Here is a 25,327-nt window from a genome sequence, read left to right as displayed (position 1 = left end):
TGATCAGGATACGACTGATTCTCTCTCACACATGTCACCTTTCTGTTCCCCTCAGACAGAGAGAGTTGTGTGTTTACTGTGTTTGTGTCCAGTGTGAGATCACAGGCATCTACAGAGAAGAAGAGAAATTAGAGGAGAAAACATATCACACACTCTCAACTCGGTGTGTGTGTGTGTGTGTGTGTGTGTCTGTACTTACATTCTGTTAGTTCTTGTCGTTTTCTAACTATCACTCCATGATCCACACTGAAACACAGAAACAGAACAGGTAATGAATGAGACACACACACACACACACACACACAAACACACACAAGTTCTCTTTCTCTCTCACGCACACACAAACACAATTTCTCTTTTTCTTTCTCTCTTTCTCTCTCTCTCACACACACACACAAACACAAACAAGATCTCTCTGTCACACACATATACACAAACACACACAAGTTCTCTTTCTCTCTCTCTCACACACACATACACAAAAATACACACAAGTTCTCTGTCTCTTTCACACACACACATATACATAAACACACACACACACACAGAAATACACACAAGTTCTCTCTCTCTCTGGCCCTGTTTAGACCTTGCATTAGATGTGATAGTGGTGATCTGATCACAAGTGGACAGCTCTAAAGTTCGTCTGTTTAAACCTGACTTTAGAATCTGTCTCCACATGTGTCTCCAGAGACTCACTTTCCCTGCTCTATATGCCAATAAAGACGTCCATCATTTCCAACACTTGACCCTTTTCACTGGATTTCAGTTTGGCTTTTCTGAAAGGAGACAGTGTTTATGACGTGTGAGATGTGAGATGATCATTGATGGCTGTTTTGGGACATTAAGCCACATTAAGAGGTTTCCTTATTGTGGGTGTCAATGGAGAGGAAAACGTTTAACATGAGACAACGACCGTACTCCTAGGATTTCGGTTTGGATTTTGTGACAGGAGGAAGTGTTTCTAACAAAAGATGTCCAAGGGAAATCTGGTGATCACCGATCGCAGTTTTCAACATTAAGTCACATTTAGCCCTTTCATGTTAAACGCTGTTGCTTTTAACCGTCAGGAGGCGTCAATGCACTTCCTGTGTCAAGTCTGTCAGAAATTAAAAGAAGAAAAAGAAGAAGGAGAAGAAGAAAAAGAAGAAGAAGAAAAAGAAGAAGAAACTATTGTTGTCTGTTGTTGTTGAACTTTAACATGACACTGGTGGTCTGTGAATAAATACCTACACTAATGAGTTTGTATTTCTACGTTCACAGAGGACATCAGTTGAGTAGGCGGTCGTTCAATGTGGTCGAGATCACACTCATGTTTACACTGCTGAAAAGTGGTCGCGTGTGGTCCAGACCACATCCCAATGTGCTCTGAGTGATTGGATCTTGATGTGACCTCAATGCATCTTGGGTGAGTTTACACCTGGACTTCTGAGCTGTTCACCTTTGATTCAATCACCAGAATCAGATCTAATGCAAGGTGTAAACAGGGCATGTCACTGTCACACACACACACAGATACAATCTCTCCTCTGTACACACACACACACAGACTCCCTCTTGTAATGAGCGCACGCGCACACACACAATCTCTCTTCTGTTCAGACAAACATACACACACGCCCTCTTTCAACACAAACACACAAACACACATATAATCTCTCTCCCTCACAAAAAAATCAGCTACCTCTCTCACAAAGACACCAAAACACACACACACACACACACACACACACACAGACACACACACACACACACACATGTTTGTATACATATCTAAGTGAGGAATTCCCACTGAGTCCCAGTTTCCTGTAACTAAAGAATACTAACCTATCCCTAACCCTAACCCTAACCTTAACTCTCATCCTAACCTTAACTCTAACTGTTTTAACACTGTCTGTTCTACCTATAACAACAATAACTAGTACTTTAGAAACAACATTAACACAAGTAGTCCTTTAGAAACAACATTAACACAAGTAGTACTTTAGAAACAACATTAACACAAGTAGTCCTTTAGAAACAACATTAACACAAGTAGGACTTTAGAAAAACTTTTTAAAAATCTTTGTGTCTTTTCTGACACTTCTCTGAATCTTTACAAACAAGTCAGTAGTGTTGTGAAGGGCAGCTTTTATCAGCTCAGACCCACAGTCAAATTAAAACTGTTTTTATCTCATAAGGACCTGGAGACAGACATCCATGCCTTTATCAGCTCAGACCCACAGTCACATTAAAACTGTTTTTATCTCATAAGGACCTGGAGACAGACATCCATGCTTTTATCAGCTTTTATCAGACTCACAGTCAAATTAAAACTGTTTTTATCTCATAAGGACCTGGAGACAGACATCCATGCCTTTATCAGCTCAGACCCACAGTCACATTAAAACTGTTTTTATCTCATAGGGAGCTGGAGACAGACATCCATGCCTTTATCAGCTCAGACCCACAGTCACATTAAAACTGTTTTTATCTCATAAGGACCTGGAGACAGACATCCATGCCTTTATCAGCTCAGACCCACAGTCACATTAAAACTGTTTTTATCTCATAAGGACCTGGAGACAGACATCCATGCCTTTATCAGCTCAGACCCACAGTCACATTAAAACTGTTTTTATCTCATAAGGACCTGGAGACAGACATCCATGCTGTTATCACCGCGCGGCTGGACTACTGCTATTCCTTTTATATGGGGTTGACTTATTCCACCCTGTCTCCACTACAAACCGTCCAAAACACAGCCGCTAGACTTTTCACTGCAACCAAGAAAAGACAGCACATCACCCCTGTCCTGACTCACTTGCACTGGTTACCAGTGAAATACAGAATTGATTTGAAAATTTTACTGTTTGTTTTTAAAGCCCTCAGTGGATTAGCTTCACAATACATCACTGATCTGCTGATTCCATATTCTGGCCCTAGATCTCTTAGGTCACAACAACTCCTCTCAGTCCCCCACTCACACCTCAAAACCAAAGGCTTTTTCTGTTCCCACCCCCAGACTCTGGACTATTCCCCCCTCCCACATTAAGTCCTGTTCCACCATCAACAGTTTTAAATCACATCTAAAGACTCACCTTTTTTCTCTTACTTTCAGTTCAGTCTGAGGTTATACCCTAAGGTTTTAGTCAAGTCCACTCTTAGTTTATTTTTAACATCCTCTTACTGTGTTCTAGTCTGTTCTTGGTTCTACTTCAGTTTCTCTTAATTCCTTATTTTACTACTTTGATATTGATTATTATCATTTTATTTATTTGATGTATTTTTCATTTTTGTCTCACCTTATTCTGATTTGATCTGTTTACTTGTTTTGTGTTTTTATCACTTCCATCTTGCCTTCTATGTCTCATTCTTTTCACTTTTCTGGTTTCTCTCAGCTTTTATCTTGGTTATTTAGTTTTTGTTTCCCATCTGGGATTTCTTTCTCTTCTTGTGCTTTTATTTGATCTGTTCTCTCTTTGTCCTGGTTTTATACGTTTATCCTTATTCCTCTTATCCATGTAGACTTGTATTGATAATCCTTCTACACTTTACCCATGTAGACTTGTACTGATAATCCTTCTGCACTTTACCCATGTAGACTTGTATTAATAATCCTTCTACACTTTACCCATGTAGACTTGTATTGATAATCCCTCTGCACTTTGGGTCAAAACTTTATCTCCTTCATAAAGATATGAACAATAAAACACACATTCACATCTTCATCTGTACACACACACACACACACACACACGTTCCCTCTCTTAAACACATATAAAAATTCTCTCTCTCTCTCTCTCTCTCTCTCTCTCTCTCTCTCACACACACACACACACATATACACACACAGAGTCCTGTTCTACTTACTTGAGTGTGTCCAGTTGACAGTGTGGATCCTTCTTTCTGTCAGAGAGCAGCTTTATTCCTGAGACTCCTGGTTGATTGTAGCTCAGATCCAGTTCTCTCAGGTGTGAGGGGTTTGAACTCAGAGCTGAAGCCAGAGAAGAACAACCTTCCTCTGTCACTAAACATAGAGACAATCTTCACAGAGAGAGAGAGAGACTCAGTGTCAGTGATAAGATACAGCTGTAATCAGATGGAGAGTGTGTATGAGATTAAGAGATTATCTGACATTATGATTAACTGTGCGGATAAAGTTCTCACATTTTATGGACTATAGGAGTGTTAATTTCATCGACGAAAATCGTAACTAAATAAAAATGCACCTTTGAGAATAAAAACTGTGACAAAATATATTACCATTTTGTTGACGAATAATAACGACACGAGAATGTCAGAGACGGATAAATGGCAATTTAACTACCATAAGCCTGTATGTTTTAGTGCATGGCATGCACTCAGTTCACAAGATATGCACAGCCATGTATTGCATGTTTGTGATTGGCTGATATATACTGGTAGTGCTGCCACACCAGTATCCTCCTCCTCTGGAAATCAAACGTTAAACATTTTAACTAACATTGACTCGGCAACTCAAATCACAGATTCTCTCGGAAGAGGAAAAAGAACGGATTTGTCGACACATTTTAGCCATAATACAACCGAAAATAAAACACACTGCAAACAACATGGGTGAAAAATCAATGAGAAAAACACCACAGACCTTAAAAGGCATTTAGAGGACCATCACCAAGAAATATACCATAAGGTAAGTTAGACTCCTTTCAAAATCAACTTATAGCCTTGACATTGTTAGCTAAAAGCAGACGTCTATCTTTTCTTGTTCACTTGACTTGTTAAGGTGTATTGTGCATACTGATAGATTAGTTATCTGGGTGCAAGATGAATTTAAACATTACATAAAGAATGAAGTCAATGTTCCTTCTCTTATCTAACTAACAGGCTGTCTCTTTACTTCCCTAGTGTAGACAGCATAGTTATATAACACTGTCTCTTTACTTCCCTAGTGTAGACAGCATAGTTATATAACAGACTGTCCTTTACTTCCCTAGTGTAGACAGCATAGTTATATAACACTGTCCTTTACTTCCCTAGTGTAGACAGCATAGTTATATAACAGACTGTCCTTTACTTCCCTAGTGTAGACAGCATAGTTATATAACAGACTGTCCTTTACTTCCCTAGTGTAGACAGCATAGTTATATAACAGACTGTCTCTTTACTTCCCTAGTGTAGACAGCATAGTTATATAACAGACTGTCCCTTTACTTCCCTAGTGTAGACAGCATAGTTATATAACACTGTCCTTTACTTCCCTAGTGTAGACAGCATAGTTATATAACAGACTGTCCTTTACTTCCCTAGTGTAGTCAGCATAGTTATATAACACTGTCCTTTACTTCCCTAGTGTAGACAGCATAGTTATATAACAGACTGTCCCTTTACTTCCCTAGTGTAGACAGCATAGTTATATAACAGACTGTCCTTTACTTCCCTAGTGTAGACAGCATAGTTATATAACAGACTGTCTCTTTACTTCCCTAGTGTAGACAGCATAGTTATATAACAGACTGTCCTTTACTTCCCTAGTGTAGACAGCATAGTTATATAACAGACTGTCCTTTACTTCCCTAGTGTAGACAGCATAGTTATATAACAGACTGTCTCTTTACTTCCCTAGTGTAGACAGCATAGTTATATAACAGACTGTCCCTTTACTTCCCTAGTGTAGACAGCATAGTTATATAACACTGTCCTTTACTTCCCTAGTGTAGACAGCATAGTTATATAACAGACTGTCCTTTACTTCCCTAGTGTAGACAGCATAGTTATATAACACTGTCCTTTACTTCCCTAGTGTAGACAGCATAGTTATATAACACTATCCTTTACTTCCCTAGTGTAGACAGCATAGTTATATAACACTTTCCTTTACTTCCCTAGTGTAGACAGCATAGTTATATAACAGACTGTCTCTTTACTTCCCTAGTGTAGACAGCATAGTTATATAACAGACTGTCTCTTTACTTCCCTAGTGTAGACAGCATAGTTATATAACAGACTGTCTCTTTACTTTCCTAGTGTAGACAGCATAGTTATATAACAGACTGTCCTTTACTTCCCTAGTGTAGACAGCATAGTTATATAACAGACTGTCCTTTACTTCCCTAGTGTAGACAGCATAGTTATATAACACTGTCCTTTACTTCCCTAGTGTAGACAGCATAGTTATATAACAGACTGTCTCTTTACTTCCCTAGTGTAGACAGCATAGTTGTATAACAGACTGTCCTTTACTTCCCTAGTGTAGACAGCATAGTTATATAACAGACTGTCTCTTTACTTCCCTAGTGTAGACAGCATAGTTATATAACAGACTGTCTCTTTACTTCCCTAGTATAGACAGCATAGTTATATAACACTGTCTCTTTACTTCCCTAGTGTAGACAGCATAGTTATATAACAGACTGTCCTTTACTTCCCTAGTGTAGACAGCATAGTTATATAACAGACTGTCCTTTACTTCCCTAGTGTAGACAGCATAGTTATATAACAGACTGTCTCTTTACTTCCCTAGTGTAGACAGCATAGTTATATAACACTGTCCTTTACTTCCCTAGTGTAGACAGCATAGTTATATAACACTGTCCTTTACTTCCCTAGTGTAGACAGCATAGTTATATAACAGACTGTCTCTTTATATTCCCTAGTGTGGACAGCATAGTTATATAACAGACTGTCTCTTTACTTTCCTAGTGTAGACAGCATAGTTAGATACCAGCAGGACTCACACTCTCACTGCTGAATATCTGTGTGCTTGATTAAATCACTGTAAGGATTCAGTTAAAAATGCAAAAACGCAAATGGACTAAACTGTGCCAAAAAATGCATTTGACTAAAACTTGTCTAAAACCAATAATGATAAAATGACTAAAATATGACAAAAAACAATATGTATTTTAGTCAAAAGACTGAAACTAAGACTCAATCAAAATCACCAGCAAAAATTAACACTGACTATAGTTTCTGTGTTTTCCCTTCTAGTCAGCATTTAAACACATAAAGTAATAATGACATTTACTATAGCACACACTGACAATACTTTGTTCTTTACAGAGGGGCTGCTGGTTTGAAACACACACACACACACACACACACACACACACACACACACACACACACAGGTATCATGGACTGATGACTGATTTGCAGCTGTCTTGTCTCTCCAGTCCTATAATGCAGCATGAAAACTCAATGAAAACTTTATGATTTGTATAATTAAAGCAAATAAATCAAGTTGACATAACTTGAATTTATGATTTGTATATTTAAAGCAAATAAACTGAGTTAAATAACTTGAATTCGTGAATTTCCATGTGCTACCTGAAATGTTATAGTCGAAAGAGCATAAATAAGCCAATAGTTCAAACCATTAAAACCAGTCATGTAAAATGCACTAGAATGAATTATGTTTATCTAAGTCTCATGGAGGGCTCTACCATTGGGGATTACAGGTGCAGCCACCGTGTGAAAAACACTGAATGGAAAGAAACAGTAAGAGTTTGTTCCAGTAAAGCAGTTTACAGCTGATGGAACTGAGACTTGGTTATCAGTCGTTAGTGTCATGACTATAACGCCAGGTTTGTTGTGGTTTTTCAGGTGGTTTTCCATTTAAATGACAAAGAATCTGTCATTAGGTTTATATTGATTTTATATTTACATGTTTATTGAATGAGCCACTTATGTCTTATGCCGCTGTGCACATGTGTCACTTATGTGTGTGATGCACCTCACTGCACTGTGTGGAAACTTTTCAACCGTGTGTCCGTTTGTTTTGTGGTTTTTGAAAATACAAGCTTTCTGTTTGTCTTTCTGTTTGAGTGGGTTGTGCTGCCCCCTCTGAGCAGAAAGGTCCAGGGTTCAGTTTCTGGTCAGCTCCAGAACCCCCCCACTACCCTAACTAGGACAAGTGGCTTTGAAAATGAATGAAAGCTGTAAACACTGGTTGTCACGACCAAGTTAGACCAAGTAGGCTGTCAATGGTTTCAGTTAAATCTTCAGTTTTAGCATTGATGAGTTAATGCTAGATTCAATTTATTTGTTAAATCCACATATTCAGACTAGATCCCTGACAGCTGTAGTAACTACCTGCTCAAATAAATCAAGTTCATCTAACTTGATCACATTAAATTGAAGTTACCACAGTAACTTACATTCATTTATTGTGTCATAATTTTGATAGATCAACAAAATTATTTAACTTTGAATAAACAATTTATTTCCACAATTAAATTAAGTAGATGTAACATTTTTTTTCAGTGTGTAACAGTTCTGTCAACAAAAACAATGTCATATCTGGGACAATCAGTCTTCACTTTGAGATAGTTGAGACAAAGTTTCAGGACAGTTCTAGGATGTTTCTGAAAAAAGTTAAAAACACCAGTTCAGACAAAACATTTTATAATTACTGTATTTTCAATAAGTAACACTGACCTCAATATCTCCAGTTTACAGTGTGGATTCTTCAGTCCCACACAGAGAAACTTCACTCCTGAATCCTGAAGGTCATTGTAATTCAGGTCCAGTTCTCTCAGGGGACAGTTTACTGACTGTAGAACTGAGGCTATAGATGAACAGGACTGTTCAGTGAGTTTACAGAGAGCAAGTCTGGAGAGAGAGAGAGACAGAGAGAGAGAGAGAGAGAGAGAGAGAGAGGCAGACAGAGAGACAGAGAGTCAATGGCAGTGGTAAGATACGGCTGAGATCAGTGTCTCCTGTCTGTTTTATGAGAAAAACCTCAGCCCTCTACAAGAGAGAGAAAATAAATTAGTGATGAAAACACATTTCCAAGATGACATCAATTCTCTCTGTACTGCAGAGTTAGGGCTGTACAGCACAGACACTCAAATCTGTATCTGGATCAATGGGAAAGTCATCATTAGCCTGTATGAGACCAGTCTCCTGTTAAGAGTCACAATATCTTCCTGTCCTGCAATAAACACAGTCACATCATCAGTGTCTTCTGATAAAAACACATTTAGTCTCTCACTATATGAAATCCTTTTATGTCCCATCTCAGTCTCCACAGAAGAGACTCAACAGTGAGGCTGTACAGATGCCCTGAGAGTGGTGATACTGATTAACTGCTAATTTAAACACAAGACACAGCACTGGAAACAAACTCATCTTTATGGCTATGATTGCTGACAACTCACCATCTGACCACAAGATTAGGACAGAAACAACATCACTGAGAGAGAGAGAGATTTTAGAGTTTGGGATGTGAATCTAAATGTTTTAAAAATGTGAATCAGCTCCTGATCTGGGCTGTGTAGTTATTAGAGCAGCAAATAGGACATTTGACCTGTTTCAATCTTTTTGTCCTTTCACCAGGAAGAATGAGATGTGATTAACTGTGTGGGTAAAGTTCTCACTTTTTATGGACTATAGTTTCTGTGTTTTCCCTTCTAGTCAGCATTTAAACAGATAAAATAATAATGACATTTACCATAACTCACACTGACAATACTTTGTTCTGGTTTGTGCTGGTTTGAAACAGACACACACACACACACACACACACACACACACACACACACACACACACAGGTATCATGGACTGATTGACTGATTTGCAGCTTTCTTGTCTCTCCAGTCCTATTATGCAGTATGAAAACTCAATACAGTAAATCAATGTTCAGACTGAAGACTACACTTATAACTGTCTGTGTAATCATGTTACTCTTACAAATACATGGTACAAAAGACTATCCATAATGACACAGAGTCAAAATCATATAGTGTCTTTTTTTAAATGGCTGATGACATCATGGCAATGCTGCACGTGAGAAATAAACGTAACATTTCTGTAAACAGAAACAATGTCATGTTTGGGACAGTCAGTTTTCACTTTGGGATAGTTGAGACAAAGTTTCAGGACAGTTCCAGGATGTTTCTGAAAAAAGTCAGTCTGGATCCCTGCTTAAAACATCAATTCACTCACTCACTGATTATCTAAGTTGCTTATCCTGATTAGGGTCGCGGGGGGTGCTGGAGCCTATCCCAGCGCTCATAGGGCGAAGGGCAGGGAAACACCCTGCACAGGTCACCAGTCCATTGCAGGGCAGACACACAGACACACACGCTCACACACAAATTCATACCTAGGGGCAATTTAGTGTCTTCAATTCACCTAACCTGCATGTCTTTGGATTGTGGGAGGAAACCGGAGCTCCCAGAGGAAACCCACACAGACACGGGGAGAACATGCAAACTCAACACAGAAAGGACCCTGTCCACCCAGTCGGGAATCAAACCCGAAAATCAAACCTTTTTACTGTGAGGCGACAGCGCTACCCACTGTGCCACCGTGCCGCCAACATCAATTCAGACAAAATATATTATAAATATAACACTGACCTCAGTATCTTCAGTTTACAATGTGGATTCTTCAGTCCCACACAGAGAAACTTCACTCCTGAATCCTGAAGGTCATTGTTACTCAGGTCCAGTTCTCTCAGGGGACAGTTTACTGACTGTTGAACTGAGGCTATAGATGAACAGGACTGTTCAGTGAGTTTACAACCAGCAAGTCTGGAGACAGAGAGAGAGAGAGAGAGAGAGAGAGAGAGAAAGAGACGACAAACAAAGATATAATTATATATTCATGAATAAACAAACAGTGTAACATATTAATAAATAAACATATTCATGAATAAATAAACAAATAAATGTAACAGTTCTGTAAACAAAAACAATGTCATATTTGGGACAGTCAGTTTTCACTTTGGAATAGTTGAGACAAAGTTTCAGGACAGTTCTAGCATGGATCCCTGCTTAAAACGTAAATTCAGGCAGAGCATGTTATTAACATTGTATTTACAATAACTGACTAACACTGACCTCAGTGTCTTCAGTTTACAGTGTGGATTCTTCAGTCCCACACAGAGAAACTTCACTCCTGAATCCCGAAGGTCACTGTTACTCAGGTCCAGTTCTCTCAGGGGACAGTTTACTGACTGTAGAACTGAGGCTACAGCTTCACAGGACTGTTCAGTGAGTTTACAGAGAGCAAGTCTGGAGAGAGAGACAGAGAGAGAGAGAGAGAGAGAGAGAGAGAGAGAGAGAGAGAGAGAGTCTCCTACATTACTCTTCATTTACAGACTATGATTTTGTGACTTGAAGTGTAGATGATTTTATACTCTACACTGCAGTCCAGAGAGACTAATGACAAACACAAATATAATTACATATTCAGAGTCATGTTCACAAATTCATACATATTGAAAGAGTGGATAAGCTTTTTTCAGTCCCTGACTAATACTGACCTCAGTATCTCCAGTTTACAGTGTGGATTCTTCAGTCCCACACAGAGAAACTTCACTCCTGAATCCTGAAGGTCATTGTTACTTAAGTCCAGTTCTCTCAGGGGACAGTTTACTGACTGTAGAACTGAGGCTATAGATGAACAGGACTGTTCAGTGAGTTTACAGAGAGCAAGTCTGGAGAGAGAGAGAGAGAGAGAGAGAGAGAGAGAGAGAGAGAGAGAGTTGTTGAGTGACCTCTTTCAAATATGAGATGTCTGATGCATAATGTGTAAATATGAAGAAGTAAAATGCAAACTAAGAGGAAAACACAATACAGAATAAAATAATAATACATAATATACACCAACTGAGCATTTAAGAAGACACCCACTAATACAGCTCCTTATTTTTCTGTCTCTCTGAAAACTCTCCTGTCATGTCTTCTGTCTCACACTGGGACACAGTAAGACAGCACAGCAAGATTTCAACACAGTACTCAACATAACAAGAGTTCATTTCAATGCAGACAACCCAGGAAAAGACAACCAACAAAAGACATGAAAACTGATAATAACAGTTAAGCAAATTCAAGCTTAATTAAAGCTTATTCAGCTATAGACCTACAATGCAGGGAAGTCTAATGTAAAGAAATGACACAAATCATATTATAAATATTATATTTCCAATGGCTGACTAATACTGACCTCAGTATCCCCTTAAGGTCCCATCTCAGTTTTCACAGAAGAGACTCAATGGTGGAGCTGTATAACTGCCCTGAGAGTGGATAACCTGCCATTTTTCAGTTCCTGACTAATACTGACCTCAGTATCTCCAGTTTACAATGTGGATTCTTCAGTCCCACACAGAGAAACTTCACTCCTGAATCCTGAAGGTCATTGTTACTCAGGTCCAGTTCTCTCAGGGAACAGTTTACTGACTGTTGAACTGAGGCTATAGATGAACAGGACTGTTCAGTGAGATTACAAAGAGCAAGTCTGGAAAGAGAGAGAGAGAGAGAGAGAGAGAGAGAGAGAGAGATGAAAACCACAGATATAATTATATATTCACAATCATATTCACATATTCACATATATTCAACTAGGTGACAGTAGTCAACCAAAGTGACATAATAATAACACGACTAGTTGACTAGTTTTAAAAGAATCACCATCAGATCCATGATCCAAACCTGTCCCAGTAAAAACATCAAAGAAAACCATTTGTTAACTATCAAATTGATCTGTAAGTGAAGTATAAGGCAAATGACTAGAGATCAACATTCGTTCCCAACATAATAACCTGTCCCCTCACTTTCTCTCTCTATATACTGTCTTCCACCGTATACCGCTAAACCCCTGAATTACACTACACTAAGTCTCCACTGCTTTTTCAACGACGTACTTCCTTACTTTACCAGCACGTTCAGTTGTGCATTTATTTAAAAACCTTTACTGAGTTAATGACCAATATGAGCACAGCAAACGACAGGATCTGCTGGAGAAAAGTAGATTTCAGTCAGAGATTTCTCCGGTCTTCGACTGAAAGTGGAAACGGTGTGTCTGGAGAGAGAATCCCCTCACATACTATAGGTAATGTGTCAGAGGCTAATTCCTAAACCGTTTAAACCAGGGGTGTCAAACTCATTTTACTTCAGGGGCCACGTATAGCACAATTTGATCTTAAGGGGGCCGGATCAGTAAAATAATAGTATAATAATCTATAAATAACTAGAACTCTAAATCCATGTCTTTGTTTTAGTGCAAAGATGTATTAATATATTATTAAGATGTTCACATTTATTGAACTATCCTTTTACAACACATATCATGAAAAACCTGAAATTTGAATAAAAGAACCACAATTTAAACAATATTATGCATCAGTTCATCATTTACACATGTGTATTACAACTTACAGATCACAGTGGAACTGACTCACCACATAATACAAACTAAAGTGGAGAGAAGATAAGTTATACCCCTGCCTTGTAAATGAATAAAAGTTAAACATAAAAACTATATAAACATTGTGGCAGTGCATGAGCAACAAGATTCCACCAAACCAAAACTTTTTTACTGAATCTGACTGATAATATATTGCACAATGTTGTGTCTTTAAATATTATCACAGCAAGTATACATTTTCACAGAACTATAGTCAAGTGCAGAATGTGTCTGAAGCACCGTTTTAACAGGAATTAGCTACTGTTTAATTTGCTCCTGAAACTTGGTATCTTTTAGCCATCACAAGTGCATCAATATCAGGCGTCAAATCCTGGGTAGCAGCTAATTTAAGGATGTCACTTAAGCACTTGTTTGTAATCCTTGAGCGCAGCTTAGTTTTATTAATGTTCAGCACAGAGAAAACCTGCTCACAAACGTAGGTAGTCCCAAACATGCACAAAACCTTTGCAACCATCGCTGTTAATTTGGGGTACCCTGGCAAGAGATACTTATAAAATGTGTCCAAGCCCACCGAGGCAAATTTGTCCTTCAAATCTGAATCACATTGTAAATCAATTATTTCAAGCTGGATGTCGACGGGCAGGTCTGGAGCATTGACTGTAAATGGCGAGCGGAAAATTGCAAATTCTGTTTCAAGTTCTCCAAGGACCTGAAACCATTGCTCAAATTCACACAGTAATCCGGCAATCCTGTCTGCATACCGACTCATATCAGCATCAATTCCAGTCGCACGCACATCTCTTAGACGAGGAAAATGTGCGGGGTCACCATTTGACAGTTGCGTCTCCCACAAAGTCAGCTTCAACTTGAACGCACGTATTCTATCATAATATTGTGTTACAACTTTTTTGCGCCCTTGCAACATTTTGTTAAGATTATTCAGGTGCTCAGTGATATCAACCATAAATGCAACGTCCTGCAGCCACTGTGGAGATTTAAGTTCTGTCACTGGTTTACCATTTTTCTTCATGAACCGTCCGATTTCCTCCCGCAGATCAAAGAAACGCCAGCACTGAAAATGTCATCTGCTGTTGCCGTGTCCATCATAGGCACCAACTCTACGAACTCCTCGGTGACGGTCAAAGTCTCATCAAAACCGCGAATAAATATTGCCAGTTGAGCAAGTAATGTCAGTGCTCTCATCAATTGCAACTGAAAATGCAACAAATGACTTGACTTTGTGCTTTATTTGGCTGTCCAAATCTCAGGAAAAGTCTGAAATCCTGTCTGCCACAGTATTCCTCGTCAGGCTAATGTTTGCAAAAGCTTGTTGTTGTGTTTGTTACAACTATATAATGAATATAAATATGGACACGAAGCTGCGGTATAACGGACTGTTCTCTTTACTAAGTAGTCATGGCAACCAACTATCAAACACGCCACAGAACACAGGTAGCAGGGGTACAACTGCGCCAAACAAAATAGGTCCATACACTACATATCCTCCTCTTTTAGATAAATGCACCATAAACTGTATGCATAACAAAACATTCTATTCAAGTATAAAACATATATAATAAACTTTTTTTTTTCTTCTAAGTTGTGTTCCCACAGTCCATAACAAAATGTTCATTACAAGTTCAGTCTCTTGGGGGGCACTCAATGCCTTTCAGGATAACGCCTCTGGACCTGCGGAGTAACATCAAGGGTAGCAGGGATCTTGTCAGGGACAAGGGTCTCTGTTGCAGGTGTCACATTGATATTAGCGGCGTGATCATCACTGGGAGCTAAGTATGAAGAAGGTAAGGTGTTGTTCTTTGGCTGTGCATCCTTAATCTGATCCACATGACGTCTCCAGGTATGCTCTCCCACATCCACTGTATACATCAGTGGTCCAGTTCTCGTTGCTATCCTACCAGGGGTCCACTTGTCTTCCCGGTAGTCACGAGCTAGGACTTCCTGTCCAATTTCAAAGTGTCTTGCAGCCTTACTTGGCACATAGCTGAACTGTTTATTATGCACTTCCCTTCGCAGATCTGGTTTCAAGAGGTCTATGCGAGATCTCAGATTTCTGTTCATGAACAGCATAGCAAGTGTTTTATTTGTAGTTGCATGAACAGAGTTTCGATATGCGAAGAGGAAATTATCCACCTTGTGCTGAAGAGAAATGTCCTTGTTCTCCATAGCTTTAATGGACTTCTTGAAAGTTTGGACAAGCCTTTCAGCTAACCCATTCGTTGCTGGGTGGTGAGGCGCTGACTTGAAGTGCTTGATGCCATTTTTCTTCATGAATAGACTGAACTCTTCTGAAGTGTATTGAGGCCCGTTGTCACTCACAATCTGTTCAGGTAGGCCATTTCTGGGGAAAATGAACCTAAGAGCAATAATGGTCTTTTCTGATCTGGTTGACTTCATCGGTATCACCTCTGGCCACTTGGAATGGGCATCGACAACAATCAGGAACATGGAGTTCATGAATGGCCCAGCAAAGTCAATATGCACTCTTTGCCACGGGGCAGATGGCCACTCCCATGGGTGAAGGGGTGCCTGTGGCGGTGCATTCTGAACTCGGTGGCATCCTGAGCAGCCTTTGGTGAGGTCTTCAATCTGTTTATCTATACCCAGCCACCACACGTAGCTCCGGGCTAGACTCTTCATCTTGACTGTGCCCAGATGTCCTTCGTGTAGATTCTCTAAGACTCTGCTGCGCAACTTTGAGGGAACTACAACACGAGATCCACACATCAGGGTTCCCTGGCATACTGAGAATTGGTCTCGCCTGGCTGAAAACTCTGGAAACATGGAGTTACCATGAGCTGGCCATCCTTGCATGGTGATGTTGTAGACTTTTGACAAAATTGGGTCGTTCCTAGTTTTTCTTTCTATTTCAGTGTTTGTCACTGGCAGCTGATCCACCACTGCTGTATGGAACACCTCCGCTGGATCCAGGGATGAAGTTTTTTCTTCTTCTGTTGTTGACAGTGGCAGACGCAACAAGCCATCAGCGTTACTGTGTTGTTTGGTGCCTTTGAGTTCAATGTCATAAGAGTGTGCTCCAAAGAACAGTGCCCAACGTTGTAAGCGGGTCGCCGACATCACTGGGATTCCCTTACAAGGGTTAAAAATTGACACGAGAGGTTGGTGGTCTGTCACAAGAGTAAACCTTTGTCCATAGAGGTAATGGTGGAACTTCTTGACACCCTATACAAGACGGAGGGCCTCCCGGTTGATCTGTGCATAATTGCGCTCTGCGCTCGTCAGTGACCTTGAAGCAAATGCAATTGGACGTTCAGATCCGTCTTTCATGACGTGTGACAAGGCACAGCCAATTCCTTAGTTGTGACACATTCTCTGGTTTTGGCGCTTGAAGCACTGCCCCAGTTTTCTCTTGTGATTTGTGTAAGCCATGCTTGTCAATGACATGTCCACAGTATGAGATTTCACTCTTGGAAAACTTGCACTTGCTCCTCTTTGCATGCAGGCCATACTCACTCAGCCTGGTGAGCACTTTGCTGAGGTTCTGAAGATGCTCTTCATCATTCTTGCCTGTCACAATGATGTCGTCGAGGTAACACTGGGTACCGGGGATACCTTGAAGGACTTGATCCATCGCTCTTTGCCAGATCGCTGGCGCCGACGCAACACCAAAGACAAGCCTGTTGTACTGGAACAGTCCTCTGTGAGTGTTGATTGTGAAGAACTTCCTGCTAGACTCCGCAATCTCTATTTGCAGGTAGGCCTGTGCCAGGTCGATCTTTGAGAACTTCTCCCCTCCTGCCAACGAAGCAAAGATATCTTCTATTCGTGGCAGTGGATACTGCACAGTGCGCAGCACAGGATTGATGCTTACTTTAAAGTCTCCACATATACGAACAGCTTCAGCCTTTCCTTTCTTGATCACAGGGACAATGGGCGTGGCCCAATCACTCCATTCAACCCTTGATAGGACTCCAGATGCCTCCAAGCTCTGAAGTTCAGCATCCACCCTTGGCCTCAGCGCATAAGGCACTGGACGGGCTTTATGGAACCTTGGCGTTGCCTTTTCATCCAATTCAATTCTTGCCTTCATCCCCTTTAGTGTACCAATACCCTCTCCAAACACCCTCTCATTGGCACTGAGTAGCTGTGACAGTCTCTGTGTTACACTGTGCGGGCTGCAATTGCCTGCTGATGACATATTTAGAGCCTTAATGGTGTGCCAGTCCAACTGGATCCTCCTCAGCCATTCATGTCTGAAAAGTGCTGGCCCTCCATTTTTCAGAACTACTCCAACTGCTGTGTTTTCCCACCATATGTCACTTTTACCTTCAGTTTGCCTTTTGGAGACACTTTTTCACCTGTGTAGGTCTTAAGCATCACTGAGGTCTGCACTAATGGTAGCTTAGGGAACAGCCGTTTGTAGTCAGACTCTGAAATGACAGATAAGGCTGATCCTGTGTCTAGCTCCATCTTTAATTTTACCCCTGATACAACTGCAGTGATCAAAATGATTTCTCTGTCTTGCTCAGTTATGCTGTGTAATTCTAAGCAAGCTAGTTCACTTGTGTCAGACTCTGATTCTGATCCACTTTCACATTCAGTGACATTGTGCACGTTTGTCTTTGTGCTTAAACTTTTTATCCCGGTGTTATTCTCTCTTTTTGTGTAGGCTTGTTATCGGGCTTTTGTCTGCACACTTTCTCTATGTGTCCTGGTCTGTTACACTTTCTGTAGTTTTTGTCCTTAAACCAGCAGTCATTGGTACCATGTGAGGTTTTGCCACATCTGTAACACTTATGTCTTTTACCATGATTGACATTTTATGCACACTACTGCTTACACCCTTTTTCTGTCGCTCCAAAGCATCCCTTGCTGCTGTCTCCACTGACACCGCAATTGCCAATGCTTTTTCCAGTGTAAGATCTTTTTCTGACAGTAGCCTCTTCTGTGTACTTTGAGAATGCATGCCACATACCAGTCTATCACGCAATGCATCGGAAAGTCCTGCTCGAAATTCACAGAACTGAGTAAGTTTGCGCAATTCAGCTATATATTCCGAGATGCTTTCATCTTTAGACTGGTTCCTATTGTGAAAACGAAATCTCTCCGCTATCACAAGGTGTGACAGAGGGCTCTGTCTCAGGCCGCGGGCGGCGTCTTTTCCCCACAAACTAACCACTTCCCTCAGTTGTACTTTGTTTGTTCGTGTTTGTGTCCTGTTACGTGTACACCATTCATACATATCTATAATACACATATTCCAATAACATATTGCGTTGGCTTCGAGGGTGCACTCTCGAAGCACGCAGCAGGTTACCCGGTTTCATACACACAAACATTTCCAATTCACGTTCACAATCTTACAGGTTAAAACACCCAACAAACACCCTAAATTACACCTAAATGTTTGTTAGCGTCTTTACTGTTGTTTGTTTTACCGTTACCGTCTTTATCATGTTACAAACACACACAATTACTCCTTGAAATGTTTGGTCCCGTCTTTATTGTACTTAGCGTTTGGTTTAAATGTCTTTTGTTTTGTTATAGGATTTTGATCGTTGTCTTGTCTTCCTCCGTTCCTCGTTTCCTCTCTCCGTGTGTCTGTTTGTCTGTGCCATAGCGGGGTACAACTACCGGTGCAGGGGAGGGCCAAACCGAGCTGGAGCAACACAGGCTAGTTTATTGAGGTTGGCCTGAGGTAGGCATGCGCAGTGTAGGAGCGGGAGGGACCATAAACCTAGCGAAGGAGTTGAAGGTGGAAAGGTGATGATTTATGGAAATTATGGGGATAGGTGAAATTGTGAATGTATAAATTATGTGTATAAAATGTGTATAAAAGTTATGGTAATTCTGTTTGTACACTAAAATTATTAGGATGGGCAATATTATTTTTATTTTTAAACAGAACGAATGTGGTATGTTCTGGGGGAGGGGCTTATGAATGAAAAGAGGGGTTCCAATCATTGTATGTTGAGGGAGTCAGGAGAGTGACAGAGTGTAGCTGTGGAGAATTGAAGTGAGTTGAAAGTGAAAGTGAAATTGAAATTAGCGATTTGTTTGTTTATTTATTTGTTTGTTTGTTTATCTATTTTTTTTTGTGTGTTTTTGTTTTGTTTTTTTTCTTGTAAATATATATATACGTATTTTTTCACTGTACATATTTGACATTTTGGACATTTTTCTTCACTTTTCTTCACGTTGGTTGGAACTGGGTTTTTTTTGTTGCACTGTAAATAAAACACCTTGCACTTACGTGCTATTTGCAGCGGAGCCATTTTTTTTGTTTATTTTTGGTGCATTTTTGGGCAACCCGAACCCCTGTTCGGTTTCACCCTGCCACACAAGGGGTTTGGGGCTCAGGTGATTCATTAAAGTGTCCACGATGTTTTGGAATGTCTGCGTAGCAGGCTTCACCGGAGCTAATAAGTTCCGTAGCAAATTATAAGTTTTAACATCCATTAGGCTGAGGAGTGTGGGGACTTTCTTATCTTCCTCCACGCCATTTGCAGTACAGTAAAGCTCAACTCTTTCAATATACGACTCCCAGTCTTCATTTACACTGTCAAATTCGCCTATTTTCCCGACAAATGCCATATTCACGTTACGTTCACTTTATCTCACTTTCAGTGTTACCGTTAACTTGGTTTAGCTTGCTAGTTGTGCGTCACTCGCGCATCCCTTTGCTAGCCTCGCTGACCCCGCCGTACAGGTTCACTCTTTTTTTTTTTTTCTGTCTGTTTCCTCTCCTCCGAGCTCCGCTGTCGTTTCTCTCAACTGTCAGTGCAGCCGGTGACTTTCATCCACGTCTCGGTTCGTACTCTTCGCCAATTTGTTGTGTTTGTTACAACTACACAATGAATATAAATACGTACACGAAGCTGCGGTATAACGGACTGTTCTCTTTACTATCAAACACACCACAGAACACAGGTAGCGGAGGTACAACTGTGCCAAACAAAATAGGTCCATACACTACACTTGTTCGCCTCTCAGGGCACACAATTTCTGCAGCCTTCAGCATGTATGTTTTCACGAAGTCGCCCTCACAGTATGGCTTGGATGCTAATGCTATTTTGTTAGCAATAAGGTAGCTGGCTTTGACCGCCGCATCACTAATCTCTCGGCTATGAGTAAAAACAGACTGCTGTTTTCTCAGACCCGCTAATATTTCACTGATCTTTTCTCTTCTCAGCTATCCTTGCAAGCTGTCATATTTTTCACTACGATGAGTCTCATAGTGGCGCCGAATATTATATACTCCTTGCTGCAACTTGCTGCACACACACCAAGCATACAGGCTTCCCACTGACCTATGTGAATAAATAGGAGCTGGTCCATTTTTCTTGAAATGTTCTACATTCTTTGTCCACTTTTCTTCTTTTTGACAAAGACATTTTGAGGCTTTGGGTCACTCATTCACTATCTACGCCGCTTATCTTGTTTAGGGTCGCGGGGGGTGCTGGAGCCTATCCCGTAGTGTGCCCCCGGCAGTCAAATAATTATACCGAGTTAATGTCATAATTTTCTTACATCTGGCAAATTTTATCTCGCAGGGCAGGTTCTGGCCCGCGGGCCGTACATTTGATACCCCTGGTTTAAACACACATCTAAAGTACAATAGACACCTTATAAGGTGACTAATACAAAATGCATTTTATGTTGCTTGAGGGAACAAGACTTACTTTGAATGTTAATGGACAGTGAATCGCCGCTGTCACTTCTAACAAACTGGACTCTTTCCCGTTCTCCAGTTTTTACCTCAGAGAACTCGCTAGGTCTTTTACGCTTCTGTTCCTGCAGTTCGCGGGCTTGAGAAATGAGTCTCTCGCTTTTCTGTCAGGTTTGGAATGATAATCTCCTCACATGCTACAGCTAACATGTCAGAGACTAAATAGAAAACCATTTGAGCTCAACTAAAGACAGATAGTCGAAATATTTGTCTGATTATCTCTTCATTCAAATACACAGAAAAGATGCATACATTGTGTGTAAGGACAGAGAAAGTGGACTACTATTGTAATTTCAACCTTTTTAATACATGCCGGTTACATGTACTCTGTGTCAGATCTGAAAAGAAAATCCCCGCACATGCTGTAGCTAACATGTGTCTCAGACAAATTAGAAAACCGTTTGAACACAAATCTAAACGGATAATTGAAATATTTTGCCGATTAATAATGCATCAGATTTCACAAAACGCATACTTACATTTTGTTTTAACGTATGGAGGACGAAGAAAGTGGAGTCGATTGCAGTTATTTCCAATCTTTTCTGACACTGACGGTTACTTCTACTTTTACCTCGGAAACCTGCCGTGCGCGCTGGCTGTTTTGGCGGACTTCAGAAATTAGTCTTCAGATTTGCTATTGGCTGTTACGTTGCCAAACGATGTCAGCCTAGAATCATCTTTTTTGCTTAATATATAGATAGATAGATAGATAGATAGATAGATAGATAGATAGATAGATAGTATTTGTTCCCATGGGGAAACTGGTTTGCAGCTCAATCACAAGGCATTTCACCACAACATCACAGAGTCACCAACAGAAATACTTAGACACACATATACTCATACGCTGTACACATACTCATACTTTGCACCTTGCAGTAGATTAGGCTGGCTAGACCAGCTGGACATCCTGCTTATTATTATATACATTACCTGTTTAAAAACTTACTGGCTTGTGGAACAAATGAAAATTTGGATCTATTTTTAGCGAATAGAGGGGTGCAATGTCGCAACAATTTAAAAGAAGAGGCAAGAGTTTATTTAAAAAGTACATTCTTTGTTGAGTCTTAGTGTTTATGAAGTCACTCCATGGTCCCAAGCTTAAGGTCAAGCATAATGACAAGGTACTTATAATTTGTGACAAGTTGTATTGGCTTTCCATTGATAAAGGTAGGGTTAGAGGATTGCAGCTTTCTAAAATCGATGGACATTTCCTTAGTTTTGGTGGTGTTTAGGAGAAGGTTTGACTTCTCACACCAGTTTAGGAAGTAGTCAAGAACTGGCCCATCCTCCTCCCCATCATACAGGAGGTTCACCAAGGCAGTATCATCTGTGTACTTAATAAAGTGTCTATTAGGGAAGGTGCTAGTGCAAGAGTTGGTATATAAAATAAACAGTAAAGGTGATATAAAGGCTCCCCCCAGGGGTGTGTTTTAAGTGGTCATTTGGTCAGAGAGTGACGTACCTGCTCTGACCTGCTGGATTCTACAGCTAAGAAAATCAACAATCCATGAAATCAAGCCAGCTTCAAGTGAAAATTCTGAAGCCAATATATCTGTTAAAATACTGGGTTGAATAGTATTAAAAGCAGATGAGAAGTCTACAGATAAAATCTTGGCATGAGTCTTTGGTTTCTCAAGGTGAGTGTGCAATAAGTGCAATAGAGTCAGAATTGCATCTTCCACCCCCTAGAGGCTTGGTAAGCAAACTGCAGAGTTTGAAGTGCTGTGTTTGTGATACAATGTACCTCTTCACTAGATGCTCAAGGCATTTCACGACCAGCAATGTCAATGCTACTGGTCTAAAGTCGTTGGGCTGTATGGGTCTGGAAATTTTTGGCACAGGTACAATTTTAGTTGTTTTCCATAGGGTAGGGACCTTGAGAAGATTAAGAGAGAACCTAAAAATGTCAGTAAACACAGGTGCTAGTTGTTCAGCACAGTGCTTTAGAACACTTCCACAAATATTGTCTGGACCTGGGCTTTTTCGCGGGTTACAGTCTCTAAAAAGCTGAAGGACCTCTGGTTACTTGATGGTGAGGTTAGGTTGGGGGGGGTCGTCATAGTGGCATGTTCAACGCTATTGCTGCTCTCAAAGTGACAAAAGAAGGTGTTGAGCTGGTTTACCATCTCCAGTCCCTCACTACCATGTAAGACGAGTCGTGGTTTTCCCCTGCCCTTGTTTGGAACATTGTTCATGGTTTTAATTCCCTGCCATGTCTGTCTGGAATCTCCGGATGCCAGAGTGGCCTCTGTCTTCTGTTTGTAGCTGTACTTGTCCAGCTGTATTTGTCTTTTAATCTGTCACTGGTTGTCCCTTCTACCTGTTTCATCCTGGTTTCTATGAGCTTTTTCCTTCTGAATAATAAGTTTCTTTAATTCGTTGGACACCCAAGGCTTATCATTAGGGTAGGTTTTATAGGTCTTAGTGGGTATCACAGAGTCTACACAGAAACTGAAGTAATCAGACACTACTACAACCTGATCATTAATATCAGGGCTATTAAAGATCTCCCATAATGTGCAGTTAAAACATCCCTGTAGAGCCATTATGCTGTGGTTGTTCCATACTTTGACAGGCCTTTTTTGAGGCTTCTCCCTCTCTAGTAGCCTCTGATAGACGGGGCAGAGATGGACCACACTGTGGTCAGACGCCCCTAGTGGTGGGAACAGGGATGCAGTGTAGGTGTCTTTGACAGATTCATAACACATGTCTAAGGCACTTTTTAACCGAACAGTTATTAAAATCTCCAAGAATTTAAACTTGGGTGCATCAGGTGAAAGTGACTCGAGTTTCTGTGAGATATTAAATATCATCTCTAATGCCTTATTAAAATTTGCCTTTGGGTGTATATAAACCACAGTGAGGAAAATTTGAGGACACTCCCTGGGCAGATAGAACGGTCATAGAGAGACACACAGCAGCTCGATGTCAGGAGTACACAGGTGCTCTCTCACCACAACTGCCCGACTAGACTCGTCCCTGATGAGGAGACAAACGTCGCCTCTGTGAGCCTTCCCGGTGATATTGGGGTCTCAGAGAAACCTGAAGGCTCCACCTCACTGGACACAATGTTACTGTCCAGCCAAGTCTCAGTTACTGCCAAGACACAGATGCTCCGATACTCATGCAGGTAGCGGGTACTGACTGACAACTCGTCTGTCTTTGCTCTTAGGGACTGTGTGATGATGAGCAGGATAGAAGGCAGAGGGAGTTTGTTTTTCGACCTTTTCAGTTGGTGACGAATACCGCCCTTACATCCACGTTTTCACTCTGTCTGTGTAGTACCTCTCTTAGGATTTGTTCAAAGACAGTGCGGTCTGCAATGGCTGAATAGTCCGGAGATATGTTATTGTGAAACGACAGTAGAATTCTCTGCTGTATTGGATCTCACAGGCTGCGTCACCAGTAACATAACTGTGGTTGCGTCCTTGGGTAAAATATATGTTTAAAATCACCATAAACAATCCAATCACGCACCATAACGTGTAACCTATAGGAGAAACTTCAGTACAGGCAAGGTGTGAAGTAAGGAGCATAAACAACACGATAAAAACATACAAATGCCAAGTGTGAAACACAGCAAGGCAGCCACAGTGCAGCACCCCGCAAGTCGCCATGGTTGGGATTTGTAGACCTCTGTTCTGAGATCATTCTTTCACTGATATAGTTACGGTTCAGTGATGTTTACTCGTAAATGACTTTAATTTGTTTTCTGCTTCACCTTTTCAGATTTGAATGAGGCTGAAATCTTCAAAATGCCTTATAAGGTGTTTTTTTTCTTTTCCCCAATCCCTGATGACTGTCTCAGTAAAAGACATATTTGTCGTTTGTGGGTTTATAGGATGGTTGACAATAGCATGACAATGTCTCTAATATAATCATACTGTATGTTTTATTACAGTGTAATTTCAGTAAACTAATGTTGGCCGATCTCTTTAAATTTGAGGTTCCTGATGCCCCTGTACAGTAAATGGTTAAATATGAACAAGTAAAATGTAAACTAGTTGTGGAATACAATTCCATCCTGTGATGTCTTCTGTCTCACACTGGGACACAGCACAGCAAGATTTCAGCATATAAATCAGTGTAACAAGAGATCATTTTAATCCAGACAACAGCAAAAGACACACAAGAAAAGTCATGAAAACTGATAAGTTTAGGTGAATTAATTCAGCTACAGATCAAACACACAGGCAAATCCAGTGTAAAGAAATGACACAAAACATTTTACTAAAAATATCTTTTCAGTTCCTGACTAAAACTGACCTCAGTATCTCCAGTTTACAGTGTGAATTCCTCAATCCAACACAGAGCAACTTCACTCCTGAATCCCGAAGGTCATTGTTACTCAGGTCCAGCTCTCTCAGGGGACAGTTTACTGACTGTAGAACTGAGGCTACAGCTTCACAGGACTGTTCAGTGAGTTTACAGCCAGGAAGTCTGGGGAGAGAGAGAGAGAGAGAGAGAGACAACAAACACAGATATAATTATATATTCAC

At 40.5% G+C, this 25,327-nt stretch overlaps 1 protein-coding gene across 1 annotated transcript in view; it reads right to left on the bottom strand.

The window, feature by feature from the left end:
- The window catches only part of LOC115821741 (protein NLRC3-like), a 52,451-nt gene that overhangs the window by 10,621 nt on the left and 16,503 nt on the right, over window positions 1-25,327 (bottom strand). The window contains exons 5-7 of the mRNA XM_030785538.1: window positions 25,095-25,268; window positions 3,853-4,026; window positions 200-246 (exon numbers count right to left, since the gene is read on the bottom strand). Coding sequence (XP_030641398.1) covers window positions 200-246; window positions 3,853-4,026; window positions 25,095-25,268 — 395 coding nt within the window. The remainder of the gene's footprint in view (window positions 1-199; window positions 247-3,852; window positions 4,027-25,094; window positions 25,269-25,327) is intronic.

The sequence above is a fragment of the Chanos chanos genome, chromosome 9 (assembly GCF_902362185.1).
Source record: "Chanos chanos chromosome 9, fChaCha1.1, whole genome shotgun sequence".
Taxonomy (NCBI): Eukaryota; Metazoa; Chordata; class Actinopteri; order Gonorynchiformes; family Chanidae; genus Chanos; species Chanos chanos.
Note: the sequence above shows the minus strand (reverse complement) of the source record. Positions and strands in the feature narration are given on the sequence as shown.